General features: G+C 45.9%; 1 protein-coding gene across 1 annotated transcript in view; it reads left to right on the forward strand.

Moving 5' to 3' along the window:
* The window catches only part of NLRC5 (NLR family CARD domain containing 5), a 40,572-nt gene extending 29,666 nt beyond the window's left edge, over positions 1 to 10,906 (forward strand). The window contains exons 34-48 of the mRNA XM_069868399.1: positions 44 to 124; positions 681 to 764; positions 1,366 to 1,449; positions 1,747 to 1,830; positions 2,497 to 2,580; positions 2,673 to 2,756; positions 3,454 to 3,537; positions 4,202 to 4,285; positions 4,885 to 4,968; positions 6,024 to 6,107; positions 7,219 to 7,302; positions 7,458 to 7,541; positions 7,849 to 7,932; positions 8,251 to 8,334; positions 9,274 to 10,906. Of these exons, the coding sequence (XP_069724500.1) occupies positions 44 to 124; positions 681 to 764; positions 1,366 to 1,449; positions 1,747 to 1,830; positions 2,497 to 2,580; positions 2,673 to 2,756; positions 3,454 to 3,537; positions 4,202 to 4,285; positions 4,885 to 4,968; positions 6,024 to 6,107; positions 7,219 to 7,302; positions 7,458 to 7,541; positions 7,849 to 7,932; positions 8,251 to 8,334; positions 9,274 to 9,355 (1,255 nt within the window). The 3' untranslated portion in view covers positions 9,356 to 10,906. The remainder of the gene's footprint in view (positions 1 to 43; positions 125 to 680; positions 765 to 1,365; positions 1,450 to 1,746; positions 1,831 to 2,496; positions 2,581 to 2,672; positions 2,757 to 3,453; positions 3,538 to 4,201; positions 4,286 to 4,884; positions 4,969 to 6,023; positions 6,108 to 7,218; positions 7,303 to 7,457; positions 7,542 to 7,848; positions 7,933 to 8,250; positions 8,335 to 9,273) is intronic.
* Positions 10,907 to 13,119: the final 2,213 nt, after the last annotated feature.

Raw genomic sequence — 13,119 nt, forward strand, 5'->3', positions numbered from 1 at the left:
GGAGTTACAGGCTTATGATGCTTTCTGATCTCTACCTTTCCAGGATATGTAAAGATAAAAACCTCTTCCAGTTAGGTGTAATGTTCCCACACTGCCTGGAGAAAATGGAATCATTCGTTAGCAGGTAAGAAAGTGATTACTTATGGCTTATTGTCTGCTTGCTCTGAAACTTGCTATGGGATGAAAAATATCTCGAGAGTGTCTGAGGGTCTGGTCTCAGGGGGTTCAATCTCTGTGTGCCTCTGTGCCATGCAAGCAGAAGGAACCTTATTTGTTTGGATCTTTCTCTTGGACCACCTTCCTTCAGGCTTATATTGGACCTGCACAGGGTAAAAAATTCTGCCTACTTCCCCCCAGGGCCAGGAACACTCAGGAGACACGAGGACTTTGAAGACTCTTAAAACATGCTGGTTTCTGCATGAATATGTAGAGAGAGGCATTGGTATCTTTTCCGCTTTGTGTAGCTGAAGAAAGCAGCAGCTGTCTTCTTGTGCAGTTAGGGAAGGGCTGTGCTTCTCTACAGTGGACACTGGTGTAGATGGAACATAGCAGGAGAGTGCAGGGAGGGTAGTTGCAAAGCTCTGATCTGTTCCTAAGCCTGGCCCTAAGGGGCACCAGCTGCTGGAGTGGGCATCTGCTGATCACTGCTGACAATTGCACTGTGTGTTTGTGTCCTGCAGATTGAGCCTGTACAATCCAGAAATCAAGCATACTCACTTCTGCCAAAGGCTTCATGAAAAATGTGCTCAGCTTCAGGAACTGGGGTGAGTTGCCAGGCGTTGTAGAAGATTTTTTTAGGGAAGGGAGTAACTTGTCCTTGTGCATGTGGGAGAGCACACAGCAGAACAGGAGAGGTGCCTGTGTAAGGTCCCAGTCCCTGCCTTCTGCATCCCATACTTAGAGCATTTGGATGGGAAACAGAAAAGATCCACAGGCCTAGTGGCTTCCTTGGGGTATCATAGAATCATTTGGGTTGGAAGAGACCTTAAAGATCCAGTTCCAACATTCCTGCCATGGGCAGGGACACCTTCCACTGGATCGTGTTGCTCAAATGGCTGCTCCAGACTTGCAGAAGTTTCTCTTTTCTTGCGGTCTGTCACCAGCAAAGATGTGACCTTGAACACCACCAGGCATGGGGCATCCACAACTCCTGTATCCTTTGAAGGCATCTCCATCTCTTCCCTGTGCCCAGATAACTTGTACTTTCTTAGCATGGCTGGGAGCTCCCATATGACCTTGCCAAATATCAGTGTTGTGACACTTTTTTCTTCAATGTCCCAGTACTCGTGTGCTTTAGTGGTGGGCTTGGTACAGAACTTTCGCCATCAGTGGACTTAGCCCAGATATGTTGCTCTGTTCTTGCAGATGGTCTCATGTTGAGCTGCAACGCGACGAAGCAGAAATGCTAGTTGGGATTTTGCTACCTCTTCCAGAGCTGAAGAAGTTTGGGTATGTCCCCAGCTGTGGTCTTTCCCACATCTTTATCATTTGCTGAACCCTGTGTCTCACCTTGATCCTCTCTGAAACATGCTTTGTCTGGAATATGGCTGTGAGCTCTGTGATCTATCCTGACCTAGACCTCATAGTCCTATACACGGGAGGTGTGAAAATCTCTATACTTACTGGTCTCTGACATCCGTGCTGGCTGGCGTTTGCGATGGGGCACCTTGCCTGTTAGTGAAGTAAACTTCTCCTTCTCAGTGTGCTTTGACCTGACCTTCTTATTTGATCCTTGCTCTTTTACAGGCTGACCTCTAGCAGCATCGTGCCGACTGGAATTGATTACTTGATCACGGGCTTGCGGAATTGCCAGGCCATTGAAGAGCTCAAGTGAGTTTGTTGTTACTAAGCTGTCCAGAGTCTGCCAAGTCTTTCTAGAAGCTTTAGTTAAACCACAGCCTCTCTTCTGCCTTTACTATGGACAGATGTAGCTTTCCTGATGGCTGAAGGACTTCGGATAGGGAAGAAGAAACAGTTGTCTTTTATTTGCAATGAACAATGAGTGGAAGAGACAGAGATCACTAGTCTGTGGCAAGGAATGTCCAGTGGATAAATTAAATGTTCTGGTAGTGATTTTTGCATGGATCTTGTCCCAGCTGGGAGGCAGCGTTTCCTGTGCAGCAATCACAGAGCCAGCCTTTCACTCCTGGAGGATGATCTGGTGGCCTGCACACAGACGTGGCTTTTCCAGACACCTATATTTAGGGTGTCCTTCTGTTATGAAGTGCCACTGGATTGTGTGTTGCTGTCACGAGAGCTTTGCCATCTTGTGGTCACAGTGGCACTGTGCTCCCTGGGTTCCTGCTTCAAGAAGTTTGGGGTTCTCTTGGTATTTTATCAGGATCCAAACACATCCAGTAGAATTGTGTTAGAGAACAAAATTGGCTAGAGTACACTCCCACTTCTCTTTCATCCTTGTTTTGCTCTCCTCTGCTCTGAGTGCTCACATGGCTGCCTGTGAGTAGTTAGTTGTTCCTGTATTATTTCATCTTTTAGCCTGGGCTGCATGAAACTTAGCAGTGCTGCCATTCCTAAGCTTGTGCTGGAACTTCAAGAAATGCCATCTCTGAAAAGGCTTATGTAAGTATGTGACCGCAGCTTGGCTTTGGCCCGGCTTGTGGTACTGAATAACAGGAGCTTAATGTCCATTTTCCCGGGGATGTTGTTTCCAGCTTGAACCATAACAGTATTGGTAACGATGGCTGCTCCAGACTAGCAGAAGCCTTGAGGAATATGCGCTACCTGGAGGAAATCAAGTAAGTTTCTCTTTTCTTGCGGTCTCTCATCAGCAGAGACGTGACCACTATTGCCAACATTTGGAGAAACTCATATGTGCTTGTACACAATGTTGTAACAAAAGCAGGGAGGTTGCAAAATGCTTATGTGTGAGGTACTTTGGGCTAGAGAAAATCGCAGCTTGACGTTCGGAAGAGGAGAATTTGGTCTAACCCCACTCTGCTGCAATCACATAGAAAATGAATTAAATGACCTCTGGATTTAAATCTTCTCTGGAATCCCTGGGATCCAGAACAGTGCCACAGCCGCCCTTCTCTCCTGGGAGAGCCTTGGACCCAGCACTTCTCTGCTTTGAGAAGATAAGAATCTAGAGCCTACCCCAGGCTTGCTTATTTTTCCCTCTTTAGCCAGATGCTGTCCATTCTCCACTGTAGTAGCTTGGAAAATAATAGCTGCTTGTTGCCTGTCTTGGTATTCTGGCCAAAGTAATTTCCCACCCATTAACAATATCCAGTGATTTTGGTTGTTCTTTTCGATTTTTTTAATGCCTCGTTAACAGCTATTAGTCTTTCATGAGACAGTTGAGACAAGCAGCTCTTTGGTTCTGCTGCCAAGGTCAGAGGTGTCATCCAGCAGATGGGAGAAATTAAATAAAATCTTGTACTTTGCCTGGCGCTTAGCATTTTCTTTTACAGCATTTTCCTTTCCCCTTTAAAGTTTAAGCCACAACGAGACTGGAGATCCAGGCCTGATAAATCTAGCTGCTGTCCTGCTGGAAATGCAGAACCTGAAGAGAATCGAGTGAGTCCCTTTGTTTTGTTGGCAGCAATTTCCATTATGGCCACAGTTGGTGGGGAAACCTAAGTGGGAAGCCCCGTGCCACCTTCATTTATACCATGTTCCACCTTCCAGCATTTTCAGTGTCATTGAGGACCTGATACAATATCTACAAAACCGATGGAAGGTGTTCCCTCTCCTGCCCTCCCTGTGTGACAGTAGAAGTGAAATTGAGAATTTTTTGGAGTGAGGACATGGCCTTTAGACAAGGCTCTTTCTCAGACACAAACTCTGTTCCTCCTCCAAGGAAAGAGAAATTAGAGTATCTGGGCTGGTTGTTAGGCTGAGCTCTTGTAATTTTTTGAAATAAAAAAAATGGAAATTGCTTGAAAAAGAAAAAGGAATTTGGAGTTCTGTCTGGGAGAGGGAAAACTGCTCCTTTGCCCTTCCCACTGCAGGGGTAGAGGGACTCAGTACTTGACAAAAACACACTACAAATCCCCAGGCCTTTTACCAGACACCTGTGTCCCTGGACAAACCACTGCAGCCCCGTGTAGCCCGTTGCTGCAGTGACCCAAGTCTCCCATCACATCAGGCAGACTATCTTAGTATAAATATCTTAAAATATCTTAAGCTGGTATGTTCTAGTTCTTGTTCAATCACTGAGAGTCTTTTGTGATTATGTTAGCCTTTCAGGGAACAATCCTAGTCCTGCTGGAGGGGAAAAGCTGATGGAAGCTCTGGTCTATTGCAAGCGCATCAAGGAACTAGTGTAAGTGCGTCGTTTCCAATGTCCCTTCAGGAAGCTGGGCAAAATACGAGGCATAGAAAGCCAATCTGATCTGGCTCCAGTAAAGCCAACATCATTTTTACTACTGATTCTTATGACAGCAGGGTAAAAAGTCAAGCTCACAGCTGCTTGGGGTAGAAATCTGTGGTGCTGGATGTGGGAGATTTGGGGATTGGTCATTCACTGCCATCTCTGGGAGATTCCCAAGAACTGTACCGCATTACTGGGGAACAGCTGAATCTGTGTGTTAATAGCCAGTGTCACTAGACTCAAGGCTCATATTAAAAAGTGTGATTTTGGTGTAATTCCAGCTCAGGACAGCCCAGTCAGGAAGGGTGCTCCTGAGAAGTGCGAGTCAGTTTTACTTCCCTTTTTAACTTCTGCTGCAGGACACCAAAACCTCTGTGTTCTTTCTTCCGACTCCCAGTGTCCTTTGAATTGTGGACATAAGCTCCTTTCAGCATGGTCCCATGCACACGTGGGTGAGGAGTAGAGGTCACAGAGAGGTGTGGGTGACACATAGGTGAGGAATGAGGCCCTGTATTTCACTGCTCGTAACGTTTGCATTCTGCTTCTTCCAGACTGTCAAGGAATGATTTTGGAGACAGAACAGCACTGAAACTTGCCCTCTGTCTGCCTCACATGACCAACCTCAAGGTCCTGCAGTAAGTGTCAGCCTCTGCCCCAGGAAAGCTGGATATCCTGAGAATGTTTGGGATGGCTGAAAGAAGGTGCAGAAAAAGCCATACACTGCAGCAGTTCATTGGTCTCTTATTTAGGCATTGCTTTAAGTGTCTCAGAATTGAGAGACTCTCCAGAGTTCCTCTGCTGCATAAAGTCACATCAATTATTCTTGCATAAGCTCTTGAAGTATTTAGAGATGAAACAAGCATAGTATATACAGTAAAATGACCCTTAACATTGGTTTTGAGTGTGTTAGCTTCTAATGCCTGTCTGTTCTTATTCTGGTGTAATGTAAGCATGAATATGGGCGCCTTTTGTGGTTCCTCGCTGTTTTGTGCAGGCACCTCTGAATTATTATGTCCCTTGAACTCAGTGGTATTATATTTTGAAACCTTTTATGGGACTATTTCCAGTGCTGTAATACCAAGGACTTTCTCATGCTGTTTTAAAGTAGCAAAGCAAGAAATCAGTGCTATAGAAGAGCTCACTGTGCTCAACAGGCCTTCCAGCCTGTGTCTAGGGTATCCTCAAAAGATAACTTAGAAAAGGAATCTCAATAGTGAGAGACTTTAGTCCTCTGGGTAGGTTTTTGTCTTCCCAGAAAGGTGTTGAAAAATCTGCAGACTTGAGATTTCCCATCAGCTCTTTGTTCTTAAGGCTGTTCCTCGCTCATGTCAAATGGCTCCTGTGTGCACAGAGCAGGAGGCAGAGTCCTGGTGATTCTCTGAAGCCTTCGCTTTTGCAGTGACTGTTGTGAGCATGGGCAAATCCACTGAACTTGCATGTCCTTAGGGCTAAGTGTTGTTGACTGCAGCGGGGGCTACGTGACACGCTAGCTGCGTTGCTGACCCTCACTGTTGCCTCCCTGTTTTCCAGGCTCTTTTGTTAAGACTAATCCACAAGGATCCTGGGTTATTTCCAGCACTGGGCACTAATTCAAAAGATACAGCAGTTACCTTGTTGGCAAGTTAAATATGAGCTTTTATTACAGCTTTATTCTAAAATAATCCTCCAATGCTTCTATTTCTTTTCTTAGCTTGCAGAAAAATAACATTGGGCCAGCAGGAGGGATGGAGCTGGCCAGAGCCCTGGTGGCATGTAAGCTGCTAGAAGAGATAAGGTAGGCTGTGGCAAGCGTGCTTGGGATGGTGCCAGCCATATGGGCTCATATCACTCTGCAGGGGGGAATCATATCTGTTCACAGCCCTGAGGCTGTCACGTAGGCTCTTTCTGTGCTCAAGATGACTCTGCAGAGGGCAATTCCTCCACCCGTCCTGGATGTTTTTTGTAGAGTGAGATGAGGAAAAAGTGTTTCTCATCGGGCATGGGCAGAGGCTGCCCAGGGAGGTGGTTGAGTCACCATCCCTGGAGGGATTTAAAAGACGGGTAGACGTGCTTAGGGACATGGTTTAGTGGCAGATAGTAATGATTGGACTTGATGGTCCAAGGGGTCTTTTCCAACCTGATGATTCTATGATTCTATGAGACACCTGTGGGCAGCTTAGATTGCTTGAGATGTTAAACCTTATTTGCCAGTGCTGTTTGCCAGAATTTGTGTAACTGTGTGCCAGCAACCTGGGAAGTGGTAGAATTTCTAAATTTGGAACTGAAAGAATGGAGGTGATGCGAATTAACTCTTCCTGCTGCATCCTTGATGTCACCATTCTTTGTTAAGTGGTTATTGTTAAATGACAAGTTGAGTCAGCTGTATGATACATTAGGGTAGGGGAGGTGAGGCCATAGACTGTGTCTGCTGGCAGATAAGAATAGAGCCACACACCCTGGTAGAGACTGGAAAGCAGTTACTGCTGCCTACTGAGTCTGAGCACCATGTCTTCTTCCCACTCCCCCTTACCATCATTTCCTATCAAGTCACTCCAGTCATTAACTCCAGTATAACTTCTTATTCCCTGTTCCATATGCAGCACATGATGTGCTGCAGGTCTGTCTGTCTTGGCCAGTGGTATATCCCTATGTTACTGTCTGCAGACTGCTCAATGGACTTACATTGTGAGTTAGAGTGGGGCTGTCATTCCCACTTTTTCAAGCAGGGAATTGACCCTGAGTTGCCATTGGCCAGTCTGGCTTGTCCCTGGTGTCTAGAGTCCTCGCTTAGCATGGGTACTAGTTATTTACTTGCTAATTCACATAGTTACATTTTAATGATGCCTTTTCTTTGACTGTACCTGCTTTTTCTGCATACGCCCAAAGTTTTCCCATTACTCTTCCAGTTTATCAGAAAATGACCTCGGGGAAGGAAGTATCCATGCCCTGTGCGAAGGGCTGCTGTGCTTTAAACACCTCCGGAAGATTGAGTGAGTACCAGAGCACTGCAGAGTGTGGCTGGATTTGTTTGTGGCATTGCCAGAGCAGGAGCACAGCAGATGGTTGTGCTGCAGCTACCATATTCTCCACCAGTTCTGACACCAGCACATTGTGCCCTCTTAATTTTCTCTCCCTGCCGCTTCAGCTTGAGGCTCTGTGGAATCACCGATGATGCTTCAGGATCACTTTCTCGTGGCTTCAGACAGTGCCCTTCTGTGGAGGAGATAATGTGAGCGTGGGAATGGATGGGGAAACCCTTCAACACACAGGTGACTCCTGGGCCTGCAGGACTTCTGAGGTAGTCACAGTCCTCAGGCTTGGTGACGGTGTCTTGCCATACATGGAAATGTGTGGTGAAACTGAGGAAATTCCTCCAAATTAAGCTTATAAAAGCAGAGGAATGTTTACCTACCATGATAAGAGGGCAATACGCTCTTGTAAACAGGCTAATCTGGGAGGGGGTTGTATCCCAGCACTGCTGTGGTGTCTCTTGTGTTCATCGACTGACTCACAGTTGGGATTTTTTCTGTTTTAAGACTGTCTTGGAACGCCCTTGGTGATGGAGGAGCTCAAGCACTGGCCAGTGCACTCCCAGGAATGGAAAAGCTGAAGATGTTAGAGTGAGTATAACCGTGAGAGCAACCCCTAGAAAAAGGGCAGGAGGAGTTGTATTTTTTGGCATCAAGCTCACAGTGGGATCTGTTAGAGTGCTCCGTGGGCAAGACATCTGCTTACAAGTCTTTTTGCTAGAAGGAGGGGACAGGGAGCAGTGCACACACTCTTCTTGTCTAAATAGGGCCATGATCACGAAGGTGAGGCTGATGTAAGTTGCAAAGGTGTTGCTCTTTCGGGACAGGAGAGTGAACTAGTGATTATTCAGCTGTTTTCCACTCTTGATTTGGTTTTGGATTTTAAAACTCATTGTGTTTCTAAAACAGTCTGGAGAAAAATCGCATTGGCGCCTGTGGGGCCACAAAGCTAGCCGAGGAACTTGTGAAGTGCCCAGAAATTCAATTCATAAGGTGAGTACGTGTCATGGAGCTCTGTGGCTGGGTATCAGTTCAGCAAGGAGAAGTCAGGCTGTGACCAGTCTTGGGACAGACATGACCCATGCAGGCCTGCTGGTGTGGAATAGATATTGCAGGGCACACAAATGAAAGCCAAGTAAGCTGAGGGTCTTCTAGGCCAGCTCTGCTGCCTCAGAAAGTCCTGAGAAAATTCTGAAAAAGCTTACTGTCTTCAAATGAGGTAAAAATGAGAACCTAATCATGTAATGTTCCCATCAGGAACTTTGTTGCACTTTTTCCTAGAAGTTTTCTTTCTCCCTTTCCTTTTGAATTAACTTCTGAGATACGTTCCCACCCTATGGCATGTGGGATCCATATCTTGCAGATATTTGGGTACCTGATTTTTCCCTCTCTTTGTTATTGCCTCTCCAACTTTGTGTATCGAACTCCCCTAGAAACTCCCTGTAGGAGAGACCCACTCATCCTTTACTTATTTGAAACTTCACTCTTCTGAGAGCATCTCTGATAGCTTTCTGGTAGCACAGGTCTCAGAGCCAAGTGTCTGCTCCTACCTGAGCACTCTCGTTAGTCCGAAACAGGCTCTGCCTTCCCTGACAGAGAGAGCAGCCTCAAGGCAAGCACTGAGGAACATTTCTGGTCCTGGCGTGAGGTTTGGGCACCGGTGTGCTTACTCAATCAGGTTGCTTGTGTGTAACTCTGTTCTTTCTGCCCTTTCTGAGGTTCTAGTGCCCTGAGGAGTTTTCGTAGCCTTAATCTCTCCCAAATAGGTAGGGTAGGCAGCTGCTGTGTTGCTGAGATATGGCCATACCTTGCTCTTGTCTAACAGTTGGACCTGCTTTGATGAAAATCCAAAGCTGCTTCCATTGTCTTTGCTGTGCTACCTCCTCCCTTACTGCACCTCATCCTACAGTAACACATTTGCTGTCTTTGTAGGCTGTGGGACAATCCAGTACCCAGGGGCCTTGCTGAGAATTTGACAAGCCAAGATCCAAGACTATATTTCTCCTTCTACTAGCAAAGAAGAGCTCTTGCCTGACTAGGAATTGCTCTGTCTCCCACTGCCCTCAAAAAATTGCACTGATGAGCCCAGGAAATCAAAGTTCCTGCAGTTTAAAACCATAATTATTAGGTCTTCTTTGATTGCACTGAACCGTGTGTGAACACTTAGTGGTGTTTTGTCACTTGTAAACTTTTATGGTACAGAAAAAGCAAAAGGCTGTAAATAATTGCTGCAGAGAAGGGAGTGTTCTTAGTGTGAAAATATTTTCTTCAAAACCATTTAAACGTCTCTGTTTTGGTATCTTTAGTATTATAACACCTACATGGTGTTACAATAGAAGAATGCATATCCTCTAGGAGAAGATGTAAATTTATGACATTGCAAGCTGTTGATCTTGCTACAAATGCACTCAGACTGTTTGGAAATTACATGGAAATGTATGTGAAATACCTCTGTGATTTTTAGGTAAGAGATGATTTTGTTTGCTTCACGTGAGACTTCTTTTAATACAGAAATGCCTCAGTTTCCTGGAGAAACTTTAGGACATTTGAAATTTCAAATCATTGCCCAGAAATGATCAGTATTTATGCTATGATGGCATGGAATGGTTGATACCACCATAAATTTCAGTGAGAAACTTGAAATACTGAGGTTGTAAAACACTGTGTGAGAAAATTGACTCTTCTGTGTGAGAGGATCTGCACTACTGACTGTTTTCATATGAGGTACTCTAGACCTTTGTGGAGTTTATGGAAGACTTGATTGCACTGATCTCCTTGAGGTGAAAGAAGGGGTCAGTTAGCTTGAAATGTTGACCGTGTGGTTAATCCTTCAAGCTTCAGCTGTCCCCTGAATCCCAAGGCCTACGTGAGCGATGGATGTTGGACCTGTGGGAACTGAAGGGAGAAGATCCCAAACACTGAGCTTGCTTCTCAGCAGAGGAGACCAACTAGAGCTGCCCCTTGTGTGTGTAGAAAGACAGCTGGAGTTGCGGGAGTGCAGCCATGTCGTTCTCATTATTTATTAACTTGTATTAGAATGTTTTCCTTACATGTTTGTGTATTTAATCCTTGTGGTGGATTCATTTATGGAATTTTCTTTAGAGCAGTGTTTGCCTGGGGAGAGGAACCAATCTGATTTGGGCAGGGCACGTGTTTGGAATGAGATGGAAACTCCTTGTAACTTCTCCTGATGCCACTCACTCCTGCATTTGAATTTGTTCAAGTGTCAAGATAATTAATTTTCCTCCTTTACTGATGGAGTAAATTTGTTTATTGTTTTTCTTCCTTTTTCATTGGGGAAAAAAATATGCTTTAACTGAATAAGTAAGAATGCCGCTTTGAGTGCCTGACTTTTCAAGTCAGTTTTGTTTTCTGGGTCTTGGTGCTCACCCTAAATGGCTGCCTTGGGTAGAACAGCTGCTTTAGAGAGACCTCTTGGGTTTGACTTGTGCGGGATTGGTTTCCCTTGCGATGAATGTCCTATTCAAACAATAAATGAGATCTGGGGCTTCCCCCCTGCAGTTCCCTTGACTCCTGAAGTTAGGGATCATACGTCTATACCGTGAGGTTTGCAGTAAGGTAACAAGGCATTCTACAAATACTGCTGCAGCTCTTCCCTTGACCTGAAATGTTAGAGTGCCTCTGAAATTTAGGTGCATGCCTGCATTTCTCTGGTTCTACCTAGATTTGGGATAGGTTCCAAGGCACAGATCTCTGACCAGAGAGAGCCACCATCCCAGCAGGAGCCAAGGAGTGGACTAGCAGGACATCACCGTATCTTTTCCAGAACACCAGGTGTCAGCAAAACCCCAAAAATGGGAAGCAGTTGCCTGTAGTCCAGTGGTTTCAGCTAAAACTGGGCTTGCGTGTGTGAGTTGCATTTTAAAGAAACTGAGATTTGGACCGAGTTGTATGTGAAACACAATGACACAATCGGTTCCTAGTTTCTTACGTTGGTTGCCAGGGACTTTTAGGCCACCCTTCCCCAGCGTGCTCCCCGTTTTCCTTGTGCTGTTGATGTCCATATTCCAGCTTGCGATCACATCTGAAGGTTTCCAAGGGGAACCTAGAGGCTTTGTCCAATTTTGAGGGGTTAAATGAATCTTCTGTTATGCAGGAAGATGTGAGGCCGTTGGGGACTGTGTGTGATGGCTGAATACCAAAACAGTTCCCAAGAAGATAATTAACGTGGGCCATTTTTAGAGCTGTTACTATTAGCTTTCAGATTTATCGTGGTCCAAAAATGGAAAAGTATCAGGATGCTCCGCACACCCCTATTGTTTCAGGCTGCCTGCAGTCTCCATAAGACAATGTCTGAACTAGTGAGTACTGGTTTCATACACAGAAGGGATTTTGCCCCCTGAGACCAGATCTTTAGAAAGAAATGCACTGCTGTAAATAAACACGCTGCTGGAGGGCGGTGAGCAGCCTGGATTTTGTGTGAGGGAACAGCCGGAGCTAGGCTGGGCCAGGCTTTTGCATGCGATGGCTGCTTTTCTGTAGAGCTGGAAATACATTCGCTGTTTCCCCTCTGCTAAGCCAGTTCAGGTAGCAGCTGAACCTGTTGTGACTTTGAGGCATCATGCTGAGCAGGAGAGGAAACAAAGGGAAAACTGATTTTGGAGAAAACAGACACATGAACATTCATGTAATACTGATTTCCTCTGTTTTTCCCCCAAAGTGTCATTTTAAGCTCCAAGTGTGGAAGTAGGAGGGCAGGACTGGCACGAATCCCAGGTCTCCCACTGAATTCCTCTTTCAGGCACAACCTTGACCCCTCCTGTGATGTTTTCTGGCCTGGTTTACATGGAGAGAAGGGGGTTGCTCTGAAATACGGGGCCCTGCTTTTAGCTGGCTGTTGCCTGTCACATTGTGTGTGTTGGGCAGGAGCATCTGTGAGCCCCTCCTGCATCCCCTGTTATGCAGGGAGTAACACTGGTGGAAGAGGAATCTCATCCACCCCAAAAACTGTCCAGGTGCCTTGATATGCTTCTGTCTTTAACAGCTCAAGCTGCAGGAGAGGGAAAAGCTGGCCAGAAGGATATGGGACTTGCTTCATCTGCCAGTGAAGCATGAATGGAGCCTGTAGCAAAGGGCTCTGTACAAATAAAGATGCTTCTTTAAATCTGAAGCCTCAGAGGGAGGCTTCCAGTCTTATTACCCTATCAAAAACATCTCTGTAAATGTCCCTGCTGATGTGCCCACCAAGCGTCAGGTGAGGTTGCTAATGGTAGGTTGGGTACAAACCCTGGCGGCACTGGGCTGGCAGGGAAACGCGCTGGCTCTCGGGGTCGATCAAGGCGACGGGGAGGTGCGATGCTGGCCAGCCCTGTGGCTTGGGCTTCCCTTCACTTCTGGGGCACAGGTTTCCCTTGCTTAACCGGCTTTTCCCCATGGGAACTGGCATCAGGGAGCTGGTGTGGGACACAGCGTCCTGCTCTGAACCCCATATCAACCCCACCAGCGTGATGCCAGCACCCGCCGGGCAGGATGAACCTCGTTGCCACCGAGGCAGCACAAACCCACTGTTTTTGTTTAAAATCAAGGCGTGTTGGCCCAACAAAGTTATGTTTTCATTGCAGCTGGGCACATAACACGGAAAAATCATTTCCCAGCCTTTCTTTTTTTGTTTTTTTTTTTAAATTTCTTTAAGGCTTTTTTTGTTTGTTTGCTTGGGGTTTTTTTTTGCAAAAAGGGAAAGAAGCCAGCTGGGAAGTTTTGGGGTGGATCCTTCTGGGTTTTTTTTTAAGTCGAAACACATGATGCTCGTTCGGGGGG

The sequence above is a fragment of the Phaenicophaeus curvirostris genome, chromosome 14 (genome assembly GCF_032191515.1).
Source record: "Phaenicophaeus curvirostris isolate KB17595 chromosome 14, BPBGC_Pcur_1.0, whole genome shotgun sequence".
NCBI lineage: Eukaryota > Metazoa > Chordata > Aves > Cuculiformes > Cuculidae > Phaenicophaeus > Phaenicophaeus curvirostris.